Raw genomic sequence first — 17311 nt, forward strand, 5'->3', positions numbered from 1 at the left:
CAATTGAGCCAATATCAGCAGATGGAGGCGATGAGGCAGGAATCATAACCTGGGTGCTGTCCATAATTCCTTCTTTGATGTTTGCCCCTTCCCCTGCCCGCTATTTGCCAGGGCTTAGGCTGGCGTGGAGTGGAATTGGTCAGCAGCTTAGGCTTTGGGCTCGGCGGAGACCATGTGGCGCCAGCGGGTCCGGGACTGAATGTCCAGTGTCTGTGGCGGGGGAAACATGGGTAGGGCCAGGGACTGAATGTCCAGTGTCTGTGGCGGGGGAAACATGGGTAGGGCCAGGGACTGAATGTCCAGTGTCTGTGGCGGGGGAAACATGGGTAGGGCCAGGGACTGAATGTCCAGTGTCTGTGGCGGGGGAAACATGGGTAGGGCCAGGGACTGAATGTCCAGTGTCTGTGGCGGGGGAAGCATGGGTAGGGTCTGGGACTGAATGTCCAGTGTCTGTGGCGGGGGAAGCATGGGTAGGGCAGGGCTAGGGACAGCACAGGGACGGGTGGAGTCTAGGGCTGCAACTAACAATTATTTTCGATTCATCTGTCGATAATTTTATCCATCAGTTGATTGATTATTTATGTTGATTTAATTTGGTTGTGTTGATGTTATTTTTTTTTGTATTTTTTGCAAAATGGGTATATTCTGTTTGGTTTTACACAATATGTCTATCGGTGTGTTGTACGTGTGTAGGGGCAGGTATATATAAGATTTTTTCTTCTTCCTGTTCCTTTCGGCCATGGTATTTTTTGTGAATTATGTGAATATGTACTGTTGGACTGTGGTGATTCCATGTACGAATGAATAAATGATGATGATGATGATGATCTAAACCAGCGGTTCCCAAACTTTTTTGGCCGTGCACCCCCTGTCACCTCCCGACCTAGCTGACGCACCCCCCAATGGGTTTCTGTTAGAAAAAATTGTTGCTGGTCTCTGTGCACAGATGAAGCACACCTGTGTCAGACACGCCCGAGACATTGTTTATTATTATTATTAAAACGTACGTTTTTTTATTAAAACGTTTCTTGAATTTCATGATTTTTTACAGTGAAAATCCCCATTTGAAATAATGTATATTAGTTAGATTTATTAGGCATAAAAAAAATATTGTTTGGTTCCTGTTGTTAAGACCATGAGTAGGTAGGGAATTTATTTAATTACATTTTTTATTTTATCTCTTCCCACGGCGACTATGGATAGGGAATTTCTTTATTTAATTAAAATGTTCACGACAACATGTATGCATGTACTCTGCCAGCATGTTTAATATCCATAATACTAAAGGTTTGACTAAGATTTTTATGATTTTTTTTTATTTTTCTTTACCACCATTAGCCTTTTCATGTCACGCACCACCGAGAGGGCGCTCGCGCACCACAAGGGGTGCGCGCACCACAGTTTGGGAACCACTGATCGAAACGATTAATTTACCAGAAAAGATTATTGATAAAATTTGCAATTGAACATTTCTAAATTATTCTAGTTATGTTTTTCAAGTGCTGTACTACTATCCTTAGGTGACACAACCTACTGAATACCCAGAGTAGGAGAGGAGCCATGCAGTTTATTTATGTCTGTAAATACTGTGTAGTGTGGATGCCTACTGTACATGAGTAGGGTGAGTAACCTACATGCCATTACTGGTTTTTATCTATTGACTCATTATAACTACTTTATTATCTTGAAATAATATAAGACCCATCAGTTACTACACCTTTGTTTATCATTACATACATGTATCTATGGCTATGCCTGTAGCTAAATGCTGAAAAATAGGGAACTTTTTGGCTTTAGATTTTGAAAATACCAGCCAGATTCTTTACCGGCCAAAAGGATAAATATAGCATTGTATTATCTCGCCACTCCAAATATATATTAGTGCTTGTGCCAGCACAGGAGATAAGATTATAAAAAAGATGATACATATACTGTATTTAAATCAATACCTTCCTTTTGAATAAAATAGGCTCAGGAATTAGGATTGTTAAAGCTATTTAGCCTAATCCGGAGTTGGCGTCAAAAACTAAACTTATTAAATGCAAGTCAAGTCAAGTCCTGAGTCCAGGCAGAATCGCAAACAGAATCGCAAACAGTGGTTTGAGATACGTTATTTATATTTAGTGTTTCATTCATTCATTGCACACTAGTTAGATGACATGTTGCGCATGTTATGGAACGTCTGCCATTTCTACTGCAAAGACGGCATAATAAGTAACGATATGATGCGTCGGTCATGAATATGCAAACAGACAAAATTTCATGATCAATGAAACGTTTCTTTGCTTACAGTTAATCTTCATTTCATCAGCTATACTGTTATCATTTTATTCTATTACAAAGACATATTTGAATAATATTGTCCATTAGTTTTTTATTTTTATTTTATTTTTTTTCCGATTTTTCTCCCATCTCACCCTTCCTGGTTGTTGCGCACTTTCTCTACTGGAGATTGTCACATGCTTTCCTCCGACGCATGTGCAGCCTGCCGGCAGCCAGCCTGGCCGCGCAGATTCTCACTGGGAGAGTGTAACGTGTGGGAGGCCACACTACCTCTCTCCAGATCCTACCCTCGCTGAGCAGGCGCCCCGACCGAACTGTAGGGGTCGCTGTCCAGTGTCCACAACGCCCAGGACCCACCCGCCTGCTTTCCCACCCTCTAATACTGCCAATTGTATTAGTGTGAATGGCCAGCCAAGCTGGTGACAACGCCGGGAGCTGGATTCGAACACGCGAACCCAGCATCTCCGGCGTTGGTGACGAACGCAATCTCCACTACGCCACCTGACCGCCCATTTGTCCATTAGTTATTTTTTTATGACTCTGCTATTCATTTACTATTTACTAGTATGAGCTTCCATGGACTGATTAGTGTTTGTGTCTCTCAGGGCAATGACGACGAGGCCGTGGTGGACCTGGGAAAGACCAGCTCCAACATACACACCAACTTTGAAAAGGAGGAGCTAGAGAGTAAGTCCTGCTTATACAGAGACACACACACACACACCAGTGTTTCCCATTAATTACCTAGACTGTGGCGGCCCGCCACAGTTGTATAATGAACCAAAAAAAAATGTAATTTATTTTTTTACTATTTTCTTTTTTAATATAAAGTTTGCCAATAGGGATGTATCAGTAGTATTGGCAGTGGTAGTAGTCGTAATAGTAATCCACTATATCTTTTTTATTTTCTAAAAAATAAACCAGTTCAACACAGGTAACCACTTTTGCTTCATTTCTTTGATTGCTCAAATGTATGCTCTAGTCCAGTGGTTCCCAAACCTCTCCTCGAGACACCCCAGCCGTCCACCACCAGCACACCTGATTCAACTAATACCTAGAGGGTCGGAGGTTCACCCCCCATAGTATCTGACAATCCTGTGGGAAACACTACACGCACGCACGCACACACACAGTAGCACAGAAGACTAAACCTGTATTTATATATACATAAAGTAGCAAAGATACCTTGACCCCTATACACACACACACACACACACACACACACACACACACACACACACACACACACACACACACACACACACACACACACACACACACACACAAAATAGCACAGAAGACAACCTTTATTTACAGACACGTACAAAGTAACAAAGATGCCTTGACCCATATACACATTGCGCACATGTACACAAGCATGCACACACACACACACAATAGCAAACTATGTTTCTACCACTGCTTTGTATAACGGCCGCAGGACATGCAAATTCTTTACATGGCTGTTTCACATAAAAAGGCCTCTCTGCACACTCACAAATATACCCCCCCCCCCCCTTTGCCCTCCCCTCACACACATGCACACACTCGCTGCCCTCACACATGACTCATCAAATCTCCCGGAAAATCCAGTCACATTTTCTCCCCTTAGCTGGGCTGGGGAATGGGAGAGGTCTGCACAACGTTTACTCACTCACATTCCACCAAGCCAAGGAGTTGGGGAAGGAGGGCTGAGGAGGGCTGAGGAGGGGAAGTGACTGAGTTGTTCAACACCTCTATGTGTGTATATAGCCGTAGGCTGCAACATGTTCAACATCTCTCTTATGTGTGGTGTTGAACACCCGTGGGCACTTATTCACAAGACCTGTTAAAGGGGCACTTCACTGAAAAACCACACCGATTTATTTTAGTTCGACAGTTATTGAGAGTAAATAAGTTTGAATAACTCCTTTTTTTCATCTACATAATTTCATTGAGCTGTAATTAACACTGGCTCTACCCCCCCCTCCATTTCAAATAACTACAACAATGGAATTTCCCAATACCTCAATAGTCTCTCGATCAGCTTCCAACTTTCTCTCGTCAGATAACGGAGTAACCAGAAGTAAATGCTCACCCCTTCCACCCCTTGTGTTTCTGGTAGGAGTGGCAATAGTTAAATAATACTAGAGGTCGATTTCTTTGAGGTGCCACCTAACAGTGGGCTGTCACCTCTTTCTTTCTTGTCCTAATCTGTTGTAATTTAATTAGGGCAGGGTGCCATATGAAGCGTTTTGAAATTAGTTTACCTACTTATGTATTATGGTTGCATGTCTCTTTGTATTGTCATATTTGTCTGAAGTCCTTTTTTACTAACTAACTAAATTGTATATATTTTTTATTATATATAAAATAATTATCGCAGAATGATGCAGCACTGATGTTCCAAGTACATTTTCCCCTCAAGGACAATAAAGTTTATTCTTATCTTATCTTATTTTTGACTGCTGTTCTCTGACGCCCACCCAAAGCAGGAAGTTGGAGCATGTACAGGCAGTTTATGGCTATTTTCTCCAGCCTGACATTATGTACAGAGCTGGCTGGGAGATCATTTTACTCTAGTAAAGCAACTTTTCTATGAGGGACCCAAAGTGGAATTCCCCTTTTAACAAGGTTCCCAAGTTACAAGAAAGACGTCCTCCTTATTCTTCAAAGTGTACGCTGTTCCAGTTGCAAAGTGTCATTGAGAATCTTTTAAAAAAGATCAAATGTTGGAGGATAATTTTTTTTTTTAGCTAGATATGACATTATCTCAATTATCTTCACAGCTATGGGATCTAGTGTCCTGTCCAATTCAGTACCAAAGAGATATTGTATAGGTGTAATGTCCAAACGGAATTTTCAAGCCTTTAGCAGTCAGGTCATGAACTTCTTTCTAAAAACGTTTACAATTTCTGCATTCCCAAAAAACATGGATAATTGACCCTTTACAAATCTTACAACGATGGCATCTGGGGGATGAGTTGGGGTACATCTTACTTAAACATTCTGTACATTCTGTACATGCACTTAAGTTATTAATAAACAAGAGTTCAGGGGGGGTGGGAAAGTGGAGCTCTTTTTCAATAGCTGTCCAACATACAGTAGTGGGTTTTTCTACCCAACTAATCAAGCCCTTTGTCTGGGCAGCCCAGTACTACATCTGAAAGTCTGGGAGACCCAGTCCACATTTCTCTTTAGATTTAGTTAACGTTTTGAAGGCTATTCTTGGTGGGGAGTTCTTCCAAATAATAAAGGAGCTTATCAATTTGTTCATGGATTTGAAGAATGCTTTGTCTAAGTATCAGGGGTAGTGACTGAAATAAGTAGTTGAATCGTGGCAAAACATTTTTATTAGGTTAATTTGACAAATGAGATGGGTATGAGATTACAGTGTTCCAATTCCTCTTTGATATTTTTAACTACACTAAGTAGTGTAGTTTATCTGAGACATTTTATTGTTTGATCAGCACATTCTTTTTTGGCTTATTTCCGTATTCATGATAATGTTGTTAATATCTCAGACAACACCAATTTGAAACAATTTATTTCCCAGAGGAACAGAGTTTGCCGTTCCTCCTCTTCCTCCTCCTTTTCCTCTTTCTCCTATTTGAGAGGCTGGTCCAGGCTCACTTCAAATCTGGCTTTTCACTCACTGGATAAACACCAATTTGACTACCATGAGAACAGCAGCACAGAGAACAACATCTCCTCAGTGCTACACTCCGCCATCTCGTACCTGAATGAGAGCAAGGCCCCTTACCTGCTCCAATTCCCAACACACACACACACACTTGTACCAAGTTGGCTAATTATATCGTCAAACATTTAACCAACAGCATTAGAGACAAAAAGAAGGGAAAGGCAAGGCTGGTAACAGGAAGTGCCACATGGGTTTTAAAACAGGAGGGCTTCTGATTGGCCAACTGGTGATTTGATTGATGGCTGGGATGACTGGCTGGTTTCCAATTAGTGTCCTGATGAAGGACAGGAACCTGGAAGAGAGAGAGAGAGAGAGAGACCCTCGACTTTAACCCCTCTGACTTCCTAACCAACAGACTCCAGTTTATTAGGATAGACGATCTCACTGGTGTCCCGCAAGCTTGTGTGCTGAGCCCCCTTCTCTACTCCCTCTTCACCCACAACTGCCCTCCATTATCAAGTTTGCAGATGACTGTGGTGGGCCTCATCAAAAACAACAATGAGTCGGCCTACAGGGAGGAGGTCTAGCACCTGGTGGGGTGGTGCGCCGACAACAACCTGGCCTTCAGCAAAACAAAGTAGGTTGTCTTGGACTTCAGGAAGACTAGAGCTGGCACTGACTAGAGACTAGAGCTAGAGCTGACTTATTTTATTTGGAATATAATGACTATACGCAAAAGTAGCCTAGTTTTAAGTTAAAATATTATAAATCTACATGCCTTTTGTATCCAATTTGTATGGATTAATTTAGGAGTGAAATGCGAATGAAGGGTTGAAATCAGTACTTGCAAGCTTGCCCCCAGATATTATTTTAAACTCGCACGGACCAAATTAGGGGGCAATTTGCGATCATCTCGTCGCAGTGTACAGCCCTGGTCTAAGGGGGGCTACTGAGTCCAGAATGGAGAGGCAGGTGGAATTAAACAGGGATGTGAGTTCATCTATGTTAAGGTGGGAGGGAGAGGCTTCAATAGTACAGAATCTACAGATGTTAGGGGCAGCTAGGAAGGCGGAGGAAAACGTACTGGTTGTTAAGGGGTTAATGCTGCGGGAGGGACGCCCAGGGGAGGGGGATTTGGCTGGGGGGAGAGAGAGAGAGGAGGTGAACATTACAGCATAGTGATCAGAGGAGCATGCATTTTCATCAATATTCATATTTGACACTGAGAAATCATGGGTTAAAACTAAGTCAAGCTTATGGCCTAGCTTGTGGGTGGCGGTGTGAGTTCGAATGAGTCGATCAGTTCCATGAAATCAGACACCATAGGCTTGGATGGGCAGCACACATGAATATTAAAGTCACCAAGAATCAGGATTCTGTCATGGATGGACATGGTATTTGACAGAAACTCGTAAAATTGGGAGATAAAGTCCTTGCTGCTAGGGGGCCGATAAACAAGGGCGATTAGGAGAGGTTTGTCCAAGTCAACCATGGTCAACTGAACTTCAAAGCTGGAAAATTGCGCACAGTTCACAACATGGCAGTTAAAGGAGTTTTTATATACCAAAGCTAGTCAAGTATGTCATGTATGTCATTATGAATTGAAAATGGGGGACCCTGATGTAAACAAGACGAACGTCTTTCTCTGGTCTGCATCCCCTTAACAATTGTGTATTGAGCTGTACTGTATTGTACCCATTCTGCAATATGTTAAATATTGATTGATTGATTGTTATTAACAGATTGCAGAATGGGTACAGTACAGCTCAATACACACAATTGTTAAGGGGATGCAGACCAGAGAAAGACTTTCGTCTTGTTTACATCCGGGTCCCCCATTTTCAATTCATCATAACATATATGACATACATGACATACAGATAGACAATACTGCTACATCTATACATTTATGACATACCAGATTTACAAATACAGTATTGTTTGTGATACAATAAGAGTCTAAAAAAGAGTATATACATTTGACGAAGAAACTGTACATTGGAGGTGGTTGGGTGGGAGGGGGGGGGGGGTAACTGTACATTGGATTATCGACGAAACCGAAACAAGTAGGTTCCCTTAAAACGCTAACGCTATATAAAAAAAAAAAATACAGTGGAGGTTAAAATAAGAATATGACTTGGCCTGAAAAAAAGTTCAGTCAGGAGATTTTTTTTTGCTTTAATCCCTGCTACACTGCCTCAGATTGGAAAGCACGGGTGGTGAAAGCCGCCCAATACATCACTCCCTGCAATTGAGACTATTCATCACAAACGGTGTCTATGACGCCTCATCCCAATCACGGACTGTTTGACTTTGCCCCCCTCCTCTCTGGGAGGCACCATAGCAATCTGTTCCAAGTCAAGTAGACTCAGACTCTCAGCTGTCATCTCTCAGAACTCTGCCAACCCACCCCATACTATAAACTCCATTGCCTATTAGTGTTGTCAAAAATATCGAAGTATCGATACATATCGATACTGAATATTTAAAACGGTTTCGATACTCATTTCCCGAAATACCGATACTTTCTGCAGTATCGGTACCAGCTGGCGAGTGTTCTACCGCAAGTTGTTGACACGCTGTTCAGAGCACGCTTGCCCCTCCGCCTCCTCCAGCCCTCCCCCTCACAGAGCCGTCTTCAGTTTGTAAACAAACATTTTAGCTGAAGATGGCAAATGCAGAGCCTCCGCAACTTGTGCTTGTGGATAAAGAAAACAGCAGGGTTTGAAGTAAACAACGAAGGACAAGCTAAAGATGCCACAATGCCCATTTGCAAGCGGTGTTACAGAGCAGTGCCAACGCGGATCTCCATAAAGAAATGAAAGAGGTTCGTGACAGCTGCTCTTTCAACGTCACTGTGATTGAAGCATTAAACCATTAACTCTAGTTTAATACATGATACGTTGTCTACTGATGGCGCATAATATCAACAGCTGATTCGTTGTTAGTAACGTTACAGCTATAAGCTAACGACTGCTAGTCGTTCCTCCGTTAGCTCTGTTAGCTTAGCTGGCCACCTTTATAATTACTGCATGGAAACGGAGTAACGTTAACGTTTAAACGTTATGTCAAGGTCATACAATACTACAGTCGACATAAGGTTAACGTTACCCCGTTTCCATGAAGTGTTTAAATAGCAGCAATCTTGTTGAAAATGTAACGTTACTAAATGCTCCGAGCATAGCTGCTCTCTCTCTCTCTCTCTCTCTCTCTCTCTCTCTCTCTCTCTCTCTCTCTCTCTCTCTCTCTTGTTATCTTTAAATAGAAATCGAAACTGTTACTAACTGTAATACAAACAGTTAAGTTTGTCAGGTACATGCAACACAGATTACAGTGTTTACATCTGTCTGCTTGAGAAAATACCATGTTCTGCATCTGCAATAAAAATGATTGAAGTGAGATGAACAGTTATTTTTAAATGTGTGATCTAAAGATAAACAAAGTGTTTTAAAAGTGTTATATTTATCTTATCTTATAGTACCAGAGAGAAGCTGAGGAGAATCAACCAGCAACAAAAGCTAAATTTGTTTAAAAATAAAAATAAATAAAAATGTTTGGTATCGAAATGGTATCGAAGTATCGATACTTTTCAAGGTATCGTATCGAAGTCGAAATTCCAGTATCGCACTGACAACACTATTGCCTATACTCTAGGCCAGGGGTGCCCAACCTTTTTTGAACCAAGATCTACTTTTTAATTTGCCACCTAGCCGAGAGCTACCAGCCCAAATTTGACCTACTCTCGGCTAGTATTAGTAGTAATAGTAGATTAATAATACCCATTCAATATGCACATGACAGAAAATATTATATGGCATATAATATTTTCTGTCATGTGCATATTGAATGGGTATATAATATAATATGATATTTTATATATCATTGTAACGGTGTAGTGTAGGAATTACAAGAATGACAAGAATGTTATTAATGAAATTAATGAATATTATCAAACGGAATTGTTTCTGTATACACATTTATAAAACGATCAAGGCATATTTAGCAATTTTTTATGCGTTCACATGCGCTTTTCAAGAATAAACAAACGAGACTTAATGGGAAGGGTGTGCTTGTACATTTGAACATAGTTTCATGATACGTGGCTGCGTTGTGCTGAGAAAGAGGCGCAGATCCGCTTCTACTCTGAGGCGAGATCTGTATTTATGTAAGGGTTAATGTATAGCTACGAGGTCATTGTCGCAAAATAATTGACTGACACGAGTTTAAAATACCGAGCCGCCTCGGCGAGGATGATGACCGAGTATAGCTATACATTATCCCGCTTATTACATGGCTAACTTACTAACAATATACCTAATTCATTTTACAAAATCGACAAGACGAGATCAAATGCAGACGCAGTTGTTCTGTGGCTCTGTCAGCCCAAATAAAGTGATTATTATTATCGCCGGCAGCCCGGCAGGTGTGTCTAATTGCACTGAAACAGTGTGTGTCAGTGGGGCTTGATTACTCCAGCTGCGAAAAACAATAATCACCGGTGGTTATCGAAAAATAATTCACCGCTGTCGGGGGCTATTGACCAATCACAATCAAGCATTTCGGCGAATGTTAAAATGCCATGTAATAATTTGTATTAATGTCAGAGCCGAGAATCCCGCTTCACAGAGGTATGTTGACGCAAACGGGACAATCTTTTTCAGCACAGCATTACATAGCACTGGGTAACGTCACAGTGCCCAAGTGCGGCCACCTTTTTATAGGATTCTATCACATTTGCATAACAATAGCGAATATTACGTACCTTGCGCCGTTTTCATTGGAGTTTTTTACAAAACAACGCTGTTTTATTTGTCCTATATATGCGGATATCATTTAAAAACTTAAATTTTACCATTTTAGTTCCCTTTAGACAACAAACATAATGCTAATGATGCACTTTAATTATGATAATTAGGTGGCCATTCACGGTCACTGTACTGAGGTGACGTGAGGGCGCATTCATAGTTTAACGCTCCTGTGTTCAGATCGCATTTTCATCAACTTTTACCGACCTGCTGACCTGTGAACTGTGAAAAAAGGTCTTGGAAAATGGAGTTCTTTAGTTTGAACCTGTTTTCATCCTTTAAAATCAATGCTGCCATCTACTGTCAGCTGGAAGGTAGTGTCGTTTGTCTACCATCTCATCTCAGGAGCAAACAACATCCCCATTTTATTTGTCTAACAAACAAAATATTAATCACAATCACTTGTCACATTAACATTTGTGAGTACATGTGTTTTCAACAAAAATATGACAAATTTAACACAACAGCCAGCACTTCATAAAATTTTATAAACATTATATAAAAAATACAATAAACATAACTTGGAACAATAACTATTTACAGCACACCATACATATTTATAAATTTTTTCATTCGCTCACTCATTCATACACTCATTCATCCAAACACCAGTAACACCAGAAAGTAGCATCTTCGTCCTCCTCCTCCCACTGGACACACATGGTGTGGAACCATTTGTGACAGTTGTCACACTGGACCCACGACACCAAACCCTCAGAGTCCACAGGGGGGTTCGCCTTTTTACACCGGCCACACCGCCAGATCCCCAGCTTCTGCCTCTTGGTGGTGTGACCTGCAGTTAAAAAGAAATTTATTATTATGACGCTGCTTGATTACAATATACCAAGGTCCAATAATAAGTAAGGGATAATGTATAGCTACGAGGTCATTGTCGCAAAATAATTGACCGACACGGAGTTTAAAATACCGAGGCGCAGCGCTGAGGTGTTTTAAACGTCAGTGAAGGTCAATTATTTTGCGACAATGATCGAGTAAAGCTATACATTATCCCGCTTATTACATGGCTAACTTACTAACAATATACCTAATTCATCGACAAGACTAGATCAAATGAAGACGCAGTTGTTCTGTGGCTCTGTCAGCCCAAATAAAGTGATTATTATTATCGGCAGCCGGCAGGTCTCTGGTCTGATTGCATGACTGAGTGCAGCTGTGCATATGCTGAGCAGCACTGATACAGTGTGTCAGTGGGGCTTGATTGCGAACAGCTGCGCACAGCGGTCATTATTGTCCCACAGCGGTCATTATTGTGTGATAACGGACCTCTGACACGGGCTATTGACCAATCACAAGCAAGCATTTCGGCGAATGTGAAAACGCCATGTAATAAATATGAATAACTATCTATATAGTACTTTTCACACATGGACCACAGTTCAAAGTGCCCCACAGCAATTTGTATAAAATCAGCAAATTTTTTACAAAATAAATAACAATTCATAAGTTTGCCCTGACAAACTCAAAAAACATAAGTAACATGCCGATGGGTGTCGTGGGTCTGGCGTGGGAGGAGGAGGATGTCGATGCTCCTGTTGGTCCAGGAATACAGGAGGCTGCAGACACAAAAAGGGAGCACCACTCAAAAAAATTATTTTGTTTGGTTTGGTAAATATTGCGCTATGAACAGTCTATCAGTGTACTGTGTGTGTGTGTAGGCCGTAGGGGCAGGTACAATAAGAGTTTTTCTTCCTGTTCCTTTTGGCCATGGACATTTGTAGATCGTGTTTTTTTCACAGTTGTTTGAAAAAGCTTACGGTGGGAGGGAGAGGAAGTTGGCTGGGACACCCGGTGGGACTGCGGTGGGACTGCCGGCTCTGAGAAAATGGTTAAGAAACAATAAAACATGATTATTTATTCATAAAAAAATTTATACTTTTTTGCTAACTGAGAATGTTGTCTCCCAAATAACTGTTAAAAGAAAACAAATAAATAAATACCATCCATTATGGCTGTTGGGGAGGAAGAGGTGGAGGGGTGGTGATCTTCCCCTCTCAAAGCAGGCAGGCGAGTGCTGGTGTGGAGGCTAGAGGCGGGCAGCAGACTGTGGGAGGCAGAAGAGGGGGGCATGGAGGCTGAGGCTGAGGGACCGGCGATGGAAAGACCGGAGCTGGTGGTGGGAGCGGCCCCGGGGGACACTCCTCTTCTGCGGCTGGGGAGAGAGCCACCACGCGGGGTACGGGAGGAGGTTGTGGGAGTCCTTAAAGTTTCAGCCCGCTGCCGCTGTCGGTCTGCCCTGGCCAGAGCTCCTGCCTCGGCGCGGGCGGCGCGGTCCTCTGTCTCATCGATGGCATCCGTCATCTCCTGGGCGGTGAGCAGGCGGGCCTTGGTGGTGTTCCTCCTGACCTTTCCAGATCTTCTTGTGAACTCTATCTGGGCCAGGAGTTGTCCCAGGTCCGCTGTGATCCTCCCTGCTGTTACAAGGGGGTGGTTGAGGTAGGGGTTGGGGGGTGAGTCCTGGACTAGAGCACGGGGGCTGGGTGGGGGGCTGGGAGGGGGGCTAGGAGCACGGGGGCTGGGTGGGGGGCTAGGAGCACGGGGGCTGGGTCGGGGGCTAGGAGCACGGGGGCTGGGTGGGGGGCTGGGCTGGGGGGTAACAGCAGGGTTGGCACCAGGAGATGCAGGGGGAGGGGCAGACGGCATGACCCTCGACCAATCAATAGCCGCAGGGTCCAGAGGGTAGAGGCCACACCTCCTGAAGCCAGCCACCACCACCCTCCGATCTTTCTGCCTCTGGTAGGTGTCTCTGAACACCCTTGAAAACTCCTTTTTAGAAATCATGAAGGAGTGGCTAACTGCCGACAGATCTCCCACAAGCCCGGAGAAATCTGCCTTCAAGGGTGCAAAGAAACTCACATCCAGAGGCTGAAGGATGTGAGAGGTGTGTGGCGGTAGGCACAGGAGAATGACCCTCTCCCTCTGTGCCGTCCGGACCAGCTCTGGATCCAGGTGGGACTGGTGACCGTCCATCACAAGCAGCAGCGGGCGCTCCTCCGTGGCATACTTCAGGAAGTGGTCGGTGAACCACTTCCTAAAAAGCTCTGAGTCAATGTACCCCGCTGGCGACTTCCCGTAGAGGGCATTGGGGACTCCCTCCCTATTGTAGGGCCCTCCTGGGTAGCCCCCCTTATAAATAATAAAAGGGGGGACGTCCTCCCCAGCCGCGTTGAGGCAGGCCAGGACCGTGATGTGTTCCCTGGTTCCCTGGGCCTGCCTGTAGGCGTGCTTCGTCCCACGGGGCACAACGACCTTCCTCCGGTTGGAGTCCATCTGAAACCCCGTCTCGTCACAGTTGTAAATATGACGGGGTTTCTCCCTCAGCCCGTGCTCCTCCATGGTGCTGGTGAGGAGCTTGAAGTATTCTTCTATGGCCCCCCTCTTAGCGCAGGCTGCCCTCCCACGGTCAATGGTGTCCGGGATCCGGATCGTGAGGCGATGGTGTTGCCTCTCCCTAAAATTGATCCACCACCCCTGGCCAAGGGATGTTTTTAGGTTCCCTGGGTGACGGAGGTTATAGATGGCCAGGGCGTGGGCCAGGACCTGCGACCTCGTCAGCGGAAACCCATAACTGGCAGAGTACAAGCAGTACTCCACCAGGGAACTCTCATCTTCAGGGGTCAGATAGGTGCCCCGGCCGATGTTGCAGGCCAGAGACACCTTTCCGCTGAGTCGGTCGATCAGGCTGGACTTAGGGACCTCGAACAACGTGGCTGCCCGCCTCGCACTCCACCTGCCTGCTCTGACCTCTGCAATGGCCTGATCCATGGCCTCCTGGGTCCACAGACGCACCTTCCTCTCCCTCTTCCGCATTTGCCGGATATTAGGCATGCTCTGCAAACACACAAAAATATTTTAAACAAGAAAGTAAAATAATATGAACTTTATTATTATTGTACGACTGACGAGTTTATTTTATTTGATTTATTTAGCACATTATTTAAAAAAAAACAGTGCTAGGAGGGAACTTATGTGAGTGATTTATGATGAAATTAAATTAGATTTGAATTGTTTTTTTGAATATGGATAAGGAGGTTGTTGACCTCAATGATGAATTTAGTTTATTGCTATGGTTTGTTGGATATGAGTGAAATTCTGATGAAAAGATGCAGAACAATGGAAGGTATCAAGAACATCTTGCCTTTTGTTAATGAACTTGAATATGAATGAGCATGAAACCAAAATGATTATGCTGAAATATTACCAGACATGCAAACACACACACAACCTTACCTTCACCCAGTTCAGCATGGCAGCCTCACACACACACACACACACCTCCATTCACCTGTAGAGAAACAAACAAGCACACACAAACCTACCGTGTCTGCTGTCTGACTTTGTCACTGCTTCAGATGTTTTTTTATACAGAGATTGAGAGAGAGAGAGAGAGAGAGAGAAAACCAGTTCATTATTTTCCCCGCGAAAATTATTGTTCTCCCTTCGATTATTTTCGCGCAACCTCAGTTCATCACTCGTTCAGACAAACTTAGATCTCTTATTAAGATTACAAATGTACAACACATTTCGTCGGACAAAACACTGGCTATATATGCTATTGCTAGCAACATAACCAAACAATCTGACTTCATCTTGGGGCGAGTGGGAGTTCGTGTTTAAGGAACAGGAAGCTACTTTTACTTGGAAATCAGCGTCGCCCCGAACACATTCGAACAATTATAACGTTGCAGTGGTACAAACGTTCACATCTAGTAGTCTTTAGATGACTAAATATAGATGAATACTCATGAAATTTGATATATATACTCTAAAATAAGTATGATTTCATATCACCTACCTTTCGACGTGAAAATCTGGTGGGGCTGTGAGGAAAGATCCAGAATGCCGCGCAAGATGGGGCGTGACCGAAGTTGGGTTTGGGCGTTCCCAGATAAAGAGGGTGACCGGGATTGGTTTACGTTCCGTTAGTCGTTCCGGACTGATATCAGAACTTTGCGAGGGCCTGTCCAGTGAACTTAACTTTCAGTAGCGCGTCACACGAAAGATCAATCAACGCCTCCTGCTCAGACAGAGGGAGGCCTGTTGCGACTTGCAAGCGTCATGTGCAATGAACGGATCTTGGATCCAGTTGTTCAAATTGTCCGTGCTCTTTCTTTCGGGGAAATAATTCCGAAATTGATCAATGAGCCCTTCTATGTGGCTACAGATGATGGGCTTCAAATCACAGTTTTAAATTCAGGATGCTTAGTTTCCAAGTGCCGCTGTAATTTACTTGGTTTAAAGCTCTCGTTAGAAAGAATCTCGTAACACAAAACGCACTGTGGTCTCGGGTCATCTTCTTGGCCAGTCCAAGTAAATCCATATGCCAAGTATTTAGGATCATAACTTCTTTTACTCCGTTTCATAGTAGTTCTGGTATCGCTTCTGCCTTTCTCTTGCCAGCATTTGGAACACACGCACGTGACGTGCCGCTTCTGACAACAGACCTATCCATTGCGAGTGTCCAGGTTAAATGAATCAACTTTATCATCAGCTTTATATGCTTGGCCTGGAAAGCCCCCCCCCCCCCTGGAAGTGCTTTAGTTATGAGACCGTGTCGATCACAAATATCTGAGTACACATTGACTCACAAAAGACCAGACGGTCGATATACCTGTGCAGGACTGTCACGCACGCTCGCGCATGCACGTCGCGGCACTTTGCGCTCCTCTGACTCACAAAAGACCAGACGTGGCCTCAGTGATGTATGATGTGTATTGAAATACTGTGCCTCCGTTGATGCAGGGGCGAGACATGGCAAATACACACAGCGGCCAGGTGGAAAACTCTATCTGAGTTGGGCTCGTGGATTTTCGCTTGATAATTTTAATTTTTTTTTGCCAATGCGCAACCCCACTGTCACCTACCTAAATAATCTCACGGTCTACTTGAAACCAGCGCGCGATCTACCGATCGATCGAGGTCGACTGGTTGGGCACCACTGCTCTAGGCTCTCATTGCCTATACCCTATTACTAGGGATGTCCCGATCACGTTTTTTTGCTCCCGATCCGATCCCGATCATGTGATTTTGAGTATCTGCCGATACCGATCTTTCCCGATCTGATAAAAAAAAGGAAAATACTTTTTTTTTTCTTTTTTTTATTCAACAAACATGACCATGTTCACGTCTTAAACTCATATTGAGGCCTTAGTTTTGGTTTTAAATTGCATATCATCATTCATTTATTTATTGTCACAGAAGAATTTTGCCAAAACAAACCAATAGTATCCAGCTGCAGAACGGCAGACCAGCCACACTCTCAGACCCAAACGCATTTCCTTTGATTTAATTATACATCAAATGATTTATGTCAAGGATTGCAATGCCTCGCTTGAATGAAGTTAACTTTTCACCTGGATAACGTCAACATTCAGGGTGAATGTAATGTGAGAAATTGGGATAAAAAATAAAATAAAAATAAAAATGTATTTGGGTGTGTGGCTGGTCTGCCGTTCTGCAGCTGTATACTATTGGTTTGTTTTGGCAAAATTCTTCTGCTCTGTGTGACAATAAATAAATGAATGATGATATGCAATTTAAAACCAAAACTAAGGCCTCAGTATGAGTTTAAGACGTGAACATG

The 17311-nt window shown here is 43.3% G+C and overlaps 2 protein-coding genes across 4 annotated transcripts in view; one reads left to right on the forward strand and one right to left on the reverse strand.

Annotated features, from left to right (window-relative positions):
• The window catches only part of slc4a7 (solute carrier family 4 member 7), a 225499-nt gene that overhangs the window by 54898 nt on the left and 153290 nt on the right, over positions 1-17311 (forward strand). For both annotated transcript variants that reach the window (XM_084336015.1, XM_084336016.1), the window contains exon 2: positions 2889-2970. In XM_084336015.1, the coding sequence (XP_084192141.1) occupies positions 2889-2970 (82 nt within the window). The remainder of the gene's footprint in view (positions 1-2888; positions 2971-17311) is intronic.
• LOC311245977 (uncharacterized protein) lies at positions 11293-15650 on the reverse strand. Of its 2 annotated transcripts, none has more exons than XM_084336017.1 (6): positions 15524-15650; positions 15048-15074; positions 12669-14559; positions 12486-12545; positions 12213-12284; positions 11293-11503 (listed from the first exon to the last, which is right to left on the reverse strand). In XM_084336017.1, exons 3-6 carry the CDS (start codon positions 14554-14556, stop codon positions 11304-11306), a joined length of 2220 nt encoding a protein of 739 aa, XP_084192143.1. In that variant the 5' UTR covers positions 14557-14559; positions 15048-15074; positions 15524-15650; the 3' UTR covers positions 11293-11303. The 2 variants fall into 2 exon arrangements, with proteins under 2 accessions (XP_084192143.1, XP_084192144.1); XM_084336018.1 differs by having other exon boundaries at positions 15048-15071; positions 15524-15565.

Source organism: Notolepis coatsorum (genome assembly GCF_963971535.1).
Source record: "Notolepis coatsorum genome assembly, chromosome: 19".
Taxonomy (NCBI): Eukaryota; Metazoa; Chordata; class Actinopteri; order Aulopiformes; family Paralepididae; genus Notolepis; species Notolepis coatsorum.

What these genes read in the sequence shown, in the direction of transcription:
- LOC311245977 (XM_084336017.1), bottom strand. Translation starts at nt 14,556, where the DNA reads ATGCCTAATATCCGGCAAATGCGGAAGAGGGAGAGGAAGGTGCGTCTG. An exon ending in CCCAACAGCCATAATGGATG is followed by an intron (nt 12,546 to 12,668) that starts GTATTTATTTAT and finishes CCATTTTCTCAG; the next exon opens with AGCCGGCAGTCCCACCGCAG. An exon ending in CAGACCCACGACACCCATCG is followed by an intron (nt 11,504 to 12,212) that starts GCATGTTACTTA and finishes TTTTAACTGCAG; the next exon opens with GTCACACCACCAAGAGGCAG.